This window comes from Coregonus lavaretus (genome assembly GCF_964263955.1).
Source record: "Coregonus lavaretus genome assembly, chromosome: 3".
Lineage (NCBI taxonomy): Eukaryota > Metazoa > Chordata > Actinopteri > Salmoniformes > Salmonidae > Coregonus > Coregonus lavaretus.
The window spans coordinates 24,885,700-24,899,157 of record NC_139990.1 but is presented as its reverse complement, the minus strand read 5'-3'; the positions used below and the strand labels follow the sequence as shown (position 1 = coordinate 24,899,157).

At 46.9% G+C, this 13,458-nt stretch overlaps 1 protein-coding gene across 1 annotated transcript in view; it reads right to left on the bottom strand.

Moving 5' to 3' along the window:
- col14a1b (collagen, type XIV, alpha 1b) overlaps nt 1-13,458 on the bottom strand; it is a gene marked incomplete at its 5' end in the record, with an annotated part of 113,270 nt that overhangs the window by 82,939 nt on the left and 16,873 nt on the right. The window contains 3 exons of the mRNA XM_084158273.1: nt 265-502; nt 786-905; nt 1,232-1,384. Of these exons, the coding sequence (XP_084014399.1) occupies nt 265-502; nt 786-905; nt 1,232-1,384 (511 nt within the window). The remainder of the gene's footprint in view (nt 1-264; nt 503-785; nt 906-1,231; nt 1,385-13,458) is intronic.

Sequence of the window (13,458 nt, the reverse complement as noted above, 5' to 3'; positions counted from 1 at the left end):
AGAGAGAGAGAGAGAGAGAGAGAGAGAGAGAGAGAGAGAGAGAGAGAGAGAGAGAGGAGAGAGATGTAAACATGTTTCCCATGCCAATAAAGCCCTTTGAATTTAATTGAGAGAGAAAGAGAGAGAGAGAGATGAGTAGAATGAGACATCTCTAGATGACATATCACCACACTGAGTAGGTGTCAGAACAGGTGGCTTCACATTCAAACCAGACTGTATAAATGTTATAGGTGAAAAAATGTCCTCCGTCCGTCAAAAGTGTATCTGCATTCAATCTGTTTAACTACAGTAGTATATGAGCATTTAGAGAAAACTAAGATGAGGCTTTGTCTCGTACCAATGGCAAACAGCTCTATTCCCGCCTCTCTCAGACTCCGCGCTGGGGGTTGGACATCATCTTGAGACTTCCCATCTGTGATCAGGATACCAATTTTGGGAACACCGGCCCTGGATCCGGACTCGGGTTTGTAACTGTTCTCAAGGATGTACGTCAATGCAAGACCTAGAGAGAAAAAGATCAGCATACTGTCTAACTCCTGCATACACAGGGGTTATTGAGGACTGTCACATACAGTATTAGCATATTTGTTGGGTTATTGGGTTGCCTGGCTAAATGTCTAAGATATGGTCAAAATGTAATGGAAAACGGATTGTCAATCAGGTTATCTAATACAATGTGGTAGAATAACATTATGAGCGTAATTTGTGCCGTGTGGGTAATGTGTATTATGTGGAGATCAGTAGTATTACAGAGTACAGAGGAAGAAAGGATTCCTTTCCAGTACCCGTCAGTGTGTTCCCTCCTTTGTAGGGCAGGTTCTTCACAGCGTCGATGACTGCTTCTTTGGTGGTGAAAGTGTTCAGGTGCCACTCAATCCTGGGGTCACCACTGTACTGGGCCAGACCTGTGCAAAGGGAATCAACACTCAGGGTAGCTTCTCTCAACACACAATCACACGCTGTTATTGTACTGATGAGCAGCTAATAATTTATTACCCAGATGAAACACAACAACACAGAATGACAGTATCTGTGACTCGAGTGGGTGGAATAGAAAGGCTATGGCCATCACCATATGGCTAATTGGCTATCACCATCTAATCATGAGCGCTTTAGCAATGCTGCTTTCACATGCTTATAATTATAATGATGATGACAATGATAGGGAAACAACATCACCAATGAGGATGATAAAGAAACCAGTAAAATGGCTGACAGATTGTTTCCTCACCTATCCGGGTCTTGTCAAACTCCACATGGAAGGCGCTAACCAGATTCTCCAGGAACATGCGAACCAGACGGAAGTTTATCCGACCGATACTCCATGATCCGTCCACCAGGATCACAATATCCGCTATGGCCGGGGTCTTACACATGAACTGCTCTGTAAGGGAAAGACATACAGACCAGATATGTTTATACCAACATACTAATGACAAAGCATTAAAACATTAGCCTAGATAAAACACAAGAATATACAACACACCACTGCTGTAGCATAATGGGGAAAGTAAGGTCACTGAAGAGAGTAACTCAAATACTGGTAAACTGAATCAAACATCAAACAATTACAATGTTATCATGATAAAAAAAAAAAATATATATATATATATATATATATATATATATATATATATTATTTGAAGTGCAGCTTAGGTCCAAAGCATTTGTTTATTCAGTTCAATCCATCTTTCCACAAAATTCCCTGATGGACAATTTAGTTAATAATTCATGCAAAATAATGCTAGTGCTTATGAATACACCAGTCAATGAAGAGAAAATATGTCTTGATTAGGTGACATTTTATTTGAACACTCTATGATCCATAGCTTGTCACATAATAATATATATCATTATGCCTCTTCTCACAATCTGTGCCAATCCATAAAGTAGAGAGGCCTGTCATTAGACCATAAACAGACATGAGTGAAAGCCATTGAGCCAGAACTCTCTCTCTGTGTGGATTCAGAAGGTTTTTGCAGGATATGCACAAACCTGCATTGAATACTGTATGTCTCTTAAGTTCAGGAAAGAAACTCTGACTTTCACAGTTCAGAAAACTGTCAGACTTTCAGAATCTAAGACATAATTTTCCCAGAATCAAGATATTTTTTGTACAGTATATTTCTCCTATACCAATTGTTGTGTGTGAGAATTGTAAAATTGGGTGACCAGCAAAGACACAGATAACTGGAATAGGGCAGCAGTTTATTGTTTAAAAGCAAAATACTGTAAAAGTGATCCAGCATTCCATCACGCTTTATGGTGGATTACAATGATTGATTTCAGATTCTAAATTAGCTGTAGGTGGTGTGTGCCACTTTTCCGATTGAGCATTCAATGCACACAGCTGCAGTGGCACACAAATTCCGTCTGAGTTGAGAGGACAGATATCTTCTGGATGCTTTGCTCTACCTCTGGGGAGAGAGGAAATATAGTACAGTACATAAAGGCAATGTAGAGATCATCACTTAAACAATATTACAATCAAAAAGGTGTGGTTGCGGTATCAAATCCATGCAAAACATACACAAATTAAACAGGTGTACATACTATGTTGGTTGGAAAATATATAATATAATTCAATAACCATCTTATCCCTCAGATGTAGAAAAAATACTTGTTTACGCAATCTAGAGTGGAACTGCATTTTTTAAAGAGTCATTTAATTTGCTATTGACAGAAACAGAGTGGTCTATCACTTCCTACAAGTCTGTACAGTCCTGAATTTCAGTTTCCAAACCAATCAATATCTCAGCATAATAGACCTTAGTAAAGGAAATAAAACAACATCAATAACTTTACAGTATGAAGTGCTTTATGTGTGTCAACCTCATAAAATAACCTCCCAAAAGACCATTCTGTTTTCTGAACATTTAATTGAAGGGCAGGGCACCATTTTCGAGTGAATGAAAGAGCATTGTCTGAGTGCCTTTAATAGCAGGGCAGCAAACATAGCCAGGTGGATAGATGGTGGGAGAAGGGGAGGGAGAAGTGGGAAGAGAGGGAGGAGAGAGAGAGAGAGAGAGAGAGAGAGAGAGAGAGAGAGAGAGAGAGAGAGAGAGAGAAGAGAGAGAGAGAGAGAGAGAGAGAGAGAGAGAGAGAGAGAGAGAGAGAGAGAGAGAGAGAGAGAGAGAGAGAGAGAGAGAGAGAGAGAGAGAGAGAGAGAGAGAGAGAGAGAGAGAGAGAGAGAGAGAGAGAGAGAGAGAGAGAGAGAGAGAGAGAGAGAGAGAGAGAGAGAGAGAGAGAGAGGAGTAGAATGAGACATCTCTAGAAGACCTATCACTACACTGAGCAGGTGTCAGAACAGGTGGCTTCACATTCAAACCAGTTTTCCTAAATACACTATATAATAAGAAAGTATGTGGACACCCCTTCAAATTAGTGGATTCGGCTATTTCAGCCACACAAGTTCCTGACAGGTGTATAAAATCGAGCACACAGGCATGCAATCTCTATAGACAAACATTGGCAGTAGAATGGCCTTACTGACGAGCTCAGTGACTTTCAACGTGGCACCGTCATAGGATGCCACCTTTCCAAGAGAGGTATAGGAGGACAGAGGGAGGAGAGAGTGGTAGACACTATACAGACAGAGGGATAGGAGAAGGACACTGAAAGGTAGAGGGGATAGTAAGAATGGAGAAAGAGGGAGGGTGAAAGGGGGAGGGAGAGATTATATTAGAACATAGCTATTAGTGGAGGACCTCAGGCGCTTGTGGCTCTGACGGGTCACAGGGTCAACAGTCAAGGCCAAGGCGGGGTCAGGTTTAAGGCGACTGCAGTAACGCCTAGGGGGAGATGGAGCCAAGAATTCCCATTCCTCCATGTCAAAGCTGATCCATGCACCGGTCTCTCATCCGCATCCAGATTTATAATGTGTGTAATTTACACACACAGAGGACAGAAGTCACCATCGCTTCAAGCAAAGGGCCTAACATTCCTCTTCAAAAACATGAAAGGGCAAAATAGTTGTGTGCAGCAGCTAGTAGCAGATTCCACACGTGTATGTCCACTAGACAGATAACCTCAAAGGTCTGCTCATTAAACTACAGTATGAACATGGCAGGGTTAAAGTGATTGATTAGTGAAAGCTGTGCATGACAAAAGTGACACGTACGCACACATATACAGTACCAGTCAAAAGTTTGGACACACCTACTCATTCAAGGGTTTTTCTTTATTTTTACTATTTTCTACATTGTAGAATAATAGTGAAGACATCAAAACGATGAAATAACACATATGGAATCATGTAGTAACCAAAAGTGTTAAACAAATCAAAATATAGTTTATATTTTAGGTTCTTCAAAGTAGCCACCCTTTGCCTTGATGACTGCTTTGCAAATTTTTGGCATTCTCTCAACCAGCTTCACATGGAATGCTTATCCAACAGTCTTGAAGGAGTTCCCACATATGCTGAGCACTTGTTGGCTGCTTTTCCTTCACTCAGCGGTCCAACTCATCCCAAACCATCTCAATTGGGTTGAGGTCGGGTGATTGTGGAGGCCAGGTCATCTGATGCAGCACTCCATCACTCTCCTTCTTGGTCAAATAGCCCTTACACAGCCTGGAGGTGCGTTGGGTCATTGTCCTGTTGAAAAACAAATGATAGTCCCACTAAGCGCAAACCAGATGGGATAGCGTATCGCTGCAGAATGCTGTGCTAGCCATGCTGGTTAAGTGTGCCTTGAATTCTAAATACATCACAGACAGTGTCACCAGCAAAACACCCCCACACCATCACACCTCCTCCTCCATGCTTCACGGGGGGAACCACACATGTGGAGATCATCCGTTCACCTACTCTGCATCTCACAAAGACACGGCGGTTGGAACCAAAGGACAGATTTCCACCGGTCTAATGTCTATTGCTCGTGTTTCTTGGCCCAAGCAAGTCTCTTCTTCTTATTGGTGTCCTTTAGTAGTGTTTTTTTGCAGCAATTCGACCATAAACGCCTGATTCACACAGCCTCCTCTGAACAGTTGATGTTGAGATGTGTCTGTTACTTGAACTCTGCGAAGCATTTATTTGGGCTGCAATTTCTGAGGCTGGTAACTCTAATTAACTTATCTCCTGCAGCAGAGGTAACTCTGGGTCTTCCTTTCCTGTGGCGGTCCTCATGAGAGCTAGTTTCATCATAGCGCTTGATGGTTTTTGCGACTGCACTGCACTGAAATGTTCTGTATTGACTGACCTTCATGTCTTAAAGTAATGATGGACTGTCGTTTCTCTTTGCTTATTTGAGCTGTTCTTGCCATAATATGGACTTGGTCTTTTACCAAATAGGCCTATCTTCTGTATACCCCACCTACCTTGTCACAACACAACTGATTGTCTCAAACGCATTAGGAAGGAAATAAATTCCACAAATTAACTTTGAACAAGGCACACCTATTTTTTGAAATGCATTCCAGGTGACTACCTCATGAAGCTGGTTGAGAGAATGCCAAGAGTGTGCAAAGCTGTCATCAAGGCAAAGGGTTGCTACTTTGAAGAATCTAAAATATAACATATATTTTGATTTGTTTAACACTTTTTTGGGTACTACATGATTCCATATGTGTTATTTCATAGTTTTGATGTCTTCACTATTATTCTACAATGTAGAAAATAGTAAAAATAAAGAAAAACCCATGAATGAGTAGTTGTGTCCAAACTTTTGACTGGTACTGTATACACACACATACTTGCTTATTCCTATACAATGAGTGTACAAAACATGTTATTTCCATGACATAGATTGAACAGGTGAATCCAGGTGAAAGCTATGATCCCTTGTTAATGTCAGGGCCGTGTAGAAATGGTGTGGTGTGGAATCAGGTGCAGAAGCAGATTGATAGTCCAATAATCTTTACTGGAAAGTGCGAGGCAATAATCCAAAAACAGCCAGAGGCAAAACGCACACAGGCGTAAAATACAAGCGCGCATAAACAGGCGCGCAAAACTCTTCTCAACCGAGAAGTAAGCAATACAGTAGAGGCGTACCAAACACAGGTACGAAAATGACACCTAACACGAAACAATTACACACAACACTACACTAACAACAAGGAAACTAAATAGGGTGCTTAATAGACATAACACAAGACAGGTGTGGCTAACAGACAAAACTAGTCAAACAGAAAACATAGAGCGGTGGCAGCTAGTACTCCGGAGACGACGACCGGCGAAACCCGCCCGAACAAGGAGGAGGAGCTGCCTCGGCCGAAACCGTGACAGTACCCCCCCCCCTGACGCGCGGCTCCAGCCGTGCGCCGACTCCGGCCTCGGGGACGCCCAGGAGGGCGCGGCGCCGGGCGCGTAGGATGACCACGATGGAATTCGGTCATCAGGGACGGATCCAGAATATCCCTCCTCGGCACCCAGCACCGCTCCTCCGGACCGTACCCCTCCCACTCCACGAGATATTGGAGACCCCCCATCCGGCGTCTGGAATCCAGGATGGTCCGAACAGTGTACGCCGGAGCCCCCCCTTGAGGAGTCTCCTCAATCTCGAAGTCCTGGAGTGGACCAGCTACCACCGGCCTGAGGAGAGACACATGGAATGAGGGGTTAATATTCTTGTAATCAATAGGTAGTTCTAACCTGTAACACACCTCATTCAATCTCCTCAGGACTTTAAAAGGCCCCACAAACCGCCGACCCAGCTTCCGGCAGGGCAGGCGGAGGGGTAGGTTTCTGGTTGAGAGCCAGACTCGATCTCCAGGTGCGTACACTGGCCCCTCACTGCGGCGTAGGTCGGCGCTCGTCTTTTGTCGACGTATGGCACGCTGCAGATGGACATGAGCAGCGTTCCACGTCTCCTCCGAGCGCCCTACCCACTCATCCACAGCGGGGGCCTCGATCTGGCTCTCATGCCACGGTGCCAGAACCGGCTGATACCCTAAGACACACTGAAAAGGGGTTAGTCTAGTGGAGGAGTGGCGGAGAGAGTTCTGTGCCATCTCGGCCCAGGGCACATATCTCGCCCACTCCTCCGGCCGGTCCTGACAATATGACCTCAGAAACCTACCCACATCCTGGTTGACTCTTTCGACCTGCCCATTGCTCTCCGGGTGGTAACCCGAGGTAAGGCTCACCGAGACCCCCAAACGTTCCATAAATGCTCTCCAGACTCTGGAGGTAAACTGGGGGCCTCGATCAGACACTATATCCTCGGGTACCCCGTAATGCCGGAAGACGTGAGTAAATAGAGCCTCAGCGGTCTGTAGGGCAGTAGGAAGACCCGGCATGGGAAGGAGACGACAGGCCTTAGAGAACCGATCCACAACGACCAGGATGGTGGTATTCCCCTGAGAGGAGGGAAGATCGGTAACAAAATCCACCGATAGATGAGACCAGGGTCGCTGTGGAACGGGCAGGGGCTGTAATTTACCCCTGGGCAAATGTCTGGGTGCCTTACACTGGGCACATATTGAGCAGGAGGAGACATAAACCCTCACATCCCTGGCTAATGTTGGCCACCAGTACTTCATACTAAGGCAGTGCACCGTCCGGCCAATACCCGGATGTCCAGAGGAGGGCGACGTGTGAGCCCAATAAATCAACCGATCCCGGACCTCGAGCGGGACGTACGTCTGACCCACCGGACACTGTGGAGGACTAGGGTCGGTACGTAACGCCCGCTCGATCTCCGCATCGACCTCCCACACCACCGGTGCCACCAGACACGACTCCGGTAGTATGGGAATGGACTCCACGCACCTCTCCTCCGCGTCATACCGGCGGGACAGAGCATCTGCCTTCCCGTTCTGGGACCCAGGGATGTAAGTGATCTTAAACACAAACCGGGCGAGAAACATAGTCCATCGAGCCTGGCGAGGATTTAGTCTCCTAGCGGCCCGAATATATTCCAGGTTACGGTGATCGGTCAGAATAAGGAAAGGGTGCTGAGCCCCCTCAAGCCAATGCCTCCACACCTTTAGGGCCTGGACTACGGCTAACAGCTCCCTGTCCCTTACGTCATAATTCCGCTCCGCCGGACTGAGCTTCTTAGAATAAAAAGCACAGGGGCGGAGCTTAGGTGGTGTACCCGAGCGTTGAGATAGAACGGCCCCAATACCGGCCTCGGACGCGTCTACCTCAACTTGAAACGGTAAAGTGGGATCCGGGTGCGCCAACACCGGAGCCGAGGTAAACAGGTCCTTCAGTCTCCCAAAAGCCCTGTCCGCCTCAGCCGACCACTGCAAGCGCACCGGACCCCCCTTCAGAAGAGACGTAATGGGAGCTGCCACCTGTCCAAAACCCCGGATAAACCTCCGGTAGTAATTCGCAAAACCCAAAAACCGCTGCACCTCTTTAACCGTCGTTGGGGTTTGCCAATTACGCACGGCGGACACTCGGTCCACCTCCATTCTCACCCCTGACGCAGACAACTGGTAACCCAAAAAGGAAACTGACTCCTGGAAGAACAGGCATTTCTCAGCCTTGACATACAGGTCATGCTCCAACAGTCTCCTCAATACCCTGCGCACCAGGGCTACATGCTCGGCCCGAGTAGGGCTGTACACCAGAATATCATCGATGTACACCACCACTCCCTGCGCCTGCATGTCCCGGAAAATTTCATCTACAAACGATTGGAAGACTGATGGAGCATTCATTAACCCATATGGCATGACGAGATACTCGTAATGGCCGGAGGTAGTACTAAATGCTGTCTTCCACTCATCGCCCTCCCTAATGCGCACCAAATTATATGCGCTCCTGAGGTCCAATTTTGTGAAGAACCGTGCCCCGTGCAATGACTCCGTCATAGTCCCAATCAGCGGAAGTGGATAACTATATTTAACAGTCACCTGATTGAGACCGCGGTAGTCAATACACGGACGCAGACCTCCATCCTTCTTCTTCACAAAAAAGAAGCTCGAGGACGCGGGAGAAGTAGAGGTCCGTATGTATCCCTGTCTCAGAGACTCGGCAATGTAAGTTTCCATTGCCCTTTTCTCCTCCTGTGACAAAGGATACACATGGCTCCGCGGAAGCTCGGCTCCTGTCTGGAGGTCTATCGCACAATCCCCCTGTCTATGAGGTGGCAATCGTGCCGCTCGGGTTTTACTAAACACGAGTGCCAAATCCTCATACTCAGGAGGAATGTGCAGTGCGGACATCTGGTTCGGACTTTCCACCGAGGTCGCCCCTACGGAAACACCCAGACATAACCCCTCACACTGAGCAGACCACCCTTTAAGAGCCTTCTCTCGCCACGAAATAGTAGGATCATGGGTAGTCAACCAGGGAAGCCCCAGTACCACCGGATACGCAGGAGAGTCAATCAGATAGAGTTGAATCATCTCCTCATGACCCCCCTGCGTCATCATCCTAAGTGGCGCTGTGAGCTCCCCAATCCACCCAGATCCTAACGGACGACTATCTAAGGCATGTACGGGGAAAGGCTTATCGACTGGAAGGAGGGGAATCCCTAACTTAACACAGAATTTACGATCTATAAAATTCCCAGCTGCGCCTGAATCGACTAGCGCCTTATGCTGGGAACGAGGTGCAACCTGTGGAAAACAAACAGGTAATGTAAAGTGGACGACAGAAAGCTCTGGGTAAGTAGGGCGCCTACTCACCTGGGAGAACTCCCCACTGTATGGCCTGCCATCTCCCTCCTCAGGGAACCCTCCCCAGCACCTAGCCGCGGTGTGCCCTCCGCGGCCACACTTGGTGCAGGAGACTGCTCCCCTCGGGTTCCTTCCTCTTTTCGTTCTAGCGCCAGCCCCTCCGAGCTCCATCGGACTCGGCTCGGAGGTGCTGGAGGGTGGAATGGGAGGCCCCCATCTGGGACGCCCGCGGGTCGTGAGTAGGTTGTCCAGACGAATAGCCATGTCCACAAGCTGGTCAAAAGTTAAAGTAGCGTCCCTACACGCTAACTCCCTGCGGACGTCCTCCCTAAGGCTACACCTAAAATGGTCTATGAGGGCCCTCTCATTCCACCCCGCGTCAGCCGCTAGAGTCCGGAACTCCAGTGCGAATTCTTGAGCGCTCCTCATCCCCTGTCGGAGGTGGAATAGACGTTCCCCCGCCGCTCTTCCCTCTGGTGGATGGTCAAAGACCGCACGAAAGCGGCGGGAGAACTCCGCATAGGTGACTGTGGCGGAGTCTATTCCCCTCCATTCGGCGTTGGCCCACTCCAACGCCTTGCCGGTGAGACAGGAGATGAGGGCGGAAACGCTCTCGTATCCCGAGGGCGCCGGGTGTATAGTGGCCAGGTAGAGCTCCACTTGCAAAAGGAAACCCTGACACCCGGCAGCGGAGCCGTCGTACGCCCTCGGGAGCGAGAGCCGAATCCCACTGGGTTCCGGTGGATGAGTAGGCAGGTTCTCTGGTGGTGATGGAGCGACCGGTGGGGCTGTGGGAACACCGCTGATCTCCCAGCGCCGAAGAGTGTCCATGACGCCCTCCAACGCGTGCCCGATCCGATTGATGCGATGTTCCTGTCCCTGGAGACGGTCCTCCACGCTGTCGACTTGTGCTCCTGCTGATTCCATCGAAGAGGTGTGTAATTCTGTCAGGGCCGTGTAGAAATGGTGTGGTGTGGAATCAGGTGCAGAAGCAGATTGATAGTCCAATAATCTTTACTGGAAAGTGCGAGGCAATAATCCAAAAACAGCCAGAGGCAAAACGCACACAGGCGTAAAATACAAGCGCGCATAAACAGGCGCGCAAAACTCTTCTCAACCGAGAAGTAAGCAATACAGTAGAGGCGTACCAAACACAGGTACGAAAATGACACCTAACACGAAACAATTACACACAACACTACACTAACAACAAGGAAACTAAATAGGGTGCTTAATAGACATAACACAAGACAGGTGTGGCTAACAGACAAAACTAGTCAAACAGAAAACATAGAGCGGTGGCAGCTAGTACTCCGGAGACGACGACTGGCGAAACCCGCCCGAACAAGGAGGAGGAGCTACCTCGGCCGAAACCGTGACAGTTAAATCCACTTAAATCAGTGTAGAGGAAGGGGAGGAGACAGGTTAAAGGAGGACTTTTAAGCCTTAAGACAGTTGAGACATGGATTGTGTATGTGTTCCATTAAGAGGGTGAATGTGCAAGACAAAATATTTAAGTGCCTTTGAATGGGGTATGGTAGTAGGTGCCAGGCACACCGGTTTGAGTGTGTCAAGAACTGCAACGCTGCTGTCAACAGTTTCATTTACATTTTTGTCATTTAGCAGACACTCTTATCCAGAGCGACTTACAGTTAGTGAGTGCATACATGTTTCTTTTTTTTCATACTGGCCCCCAGTGTGTATTAAGAATGGTCCACCACCCAAAGGACATCCAGCCAACTTGACACAACTGTGGGAAGCATTGGAGTCAACATGGGCCAGCATCCCTGTGGAACGCTTTCGATATCTTGTAGAGTCCATGTCCCGACGAATTTAGGCTGTTCTAAGGGCAAAAGGGGGCGCAACTCAAGATTAGGATGGTGTTCCTAATGTTTTGTACACTCAGTGTAAATAAGCAAGTAAGAAATATAAAATCCTGTCACATATACCATGAATGTATGCAACTACTCCAAACAAACTAGCTCCCTCTGACAATAATAGATGTGATCAGCCAGTGGTCCCTCTGACAATAATAGATGTGATCAGCCAGTGGAGCTCAACACCAGCCCTCCTACCCCAGTGGCAAATCAAACCCTAATCATCTCATAGGGTTGACATTATTCACAGGAGCTGTCTCTGAGGAGCTCTACCATACAGGAGAATAATGAAATCATGCAGACCAAACTACACTGAACATAAATATAAACGCAACATTTAAAATGTAGGTCCCATGTTTCATGAGTTGAAATAAAAGATCCCAGACATTTTCCATACGCACAAGTAGCTCATTTCTCTCAAATGTTGTGCACAAATGTGTTTACATCCCTGTTAGTGAGCATTTCTCCTTTACCAAGATAATCCATATACCTGACAGGTGTGGCATATCAAGAAGCTGATTAAACAGCATGATCATTACACATATGCACTTTGTGCTGGGGACAATAAAAGTGCAGTTTTGTCACGCAACACAGATGTCTCAGATTTTGAATTTAATGTTCATTTCTCTACCATAAGCCACGTCCAACATCGTTTTAGAGAATTTGGCAGTACGTCCAACCAGCCTCACCACCGCAGATCACGCGTTGCATTTTATCGGTGGCAATCTGAATGCACAGAGATACCATGACGAGATCCTGAGGCCCATTGTTGTGCCATTCATCAGCTGCCATCACCTCATGTTTCAACATGATAATGCATGGCCCCATGTCGCAAGGATCTGTACACAATTCCTGGAAGCTGAAAATGTCCCTGTTCTTCCATGGCCTGCATGTCACCCATTGAGCATGTTTGGGATGCTCTGGAGCGGCGTGTACGAAAGCGTGTTCCAGTTCTCGCCAATGTCCACCAACTTCGCACAGTCATTGAAGAGGAGTGGGACAACATTCCACAGGCCACAATCAACAGCCTGATCAACTCTATGCGAAGAAGATGTGTTGCGCTGCATGAGGCAAATGGTGGTCACACCAGATACTGACTGGTTTTCTGATCCACGCCCCTACCTTTTTCTAAAGGTATCTGTGACCAACAGATGCATATCTGTATTCCCAGTCATGTGAAATCCATAGATTAGGGCCTAATTAATTGACTGATTCCTTTATACAACTGTAACTCGGTAAAATCTTTGAAATTGTTGCATGTTGCGTTTATTTTTGTTCAGTATATAAGGAGGAATCTCCATGATTCCCTCCCACAGGCATCTCACGGACTAGACCCAATAATACAAGCCTCAATATAGCGATGCTACTTTTCTCTTAATTCTATGCTAGTATATGGAATATGTGGCTGAAATATGTAAGGCATTAGATATGGGCAGTGCCTTATTAATAGTGATGGGATGGTGTGTGGTTCATACTGGTCCATTGATATCAGATTACGATAGGTCTCTATGGCATTCATAATTCTCTAGGGGATCAAGCTGGATTTTCCCTCATGCATTTCTCTAAACAATGCAGGAATAGGCTAATGTTTTTTGATGGGTAATTTAAAAAGAATCAACTTAAAACTGACGTTGTTGTGACAGAAAAATCTCCTTCTTTAAAACCTTTTGTCCAATAAAATCAAAAATGTGTCTACAGAACGTATGGCCTTCTGTCTGCATATTTTCCATCATACTTTCTCATACCATAAGCTTATTTGTGAAGATGTTAAAGCGTAGAGGCCCTACGGCCCCACTCCCAGTGAGTGATGTGACTACAGCGACTGGGGCAGAATGGAACAGGTAAAGCCTCACCTCTGGGTACTGGCTTCGTGATTGTGAGGCGATGTGGCATATGAAGAAAGGGCCGCGCTGTCGACCGAGCGAGGATGTTACTCGTTTATCTGTCAGCACCATCCGGCAGAGAACAGAACAATGAACAGACAATGTGACAACGTTCAGACGTTGTCGTG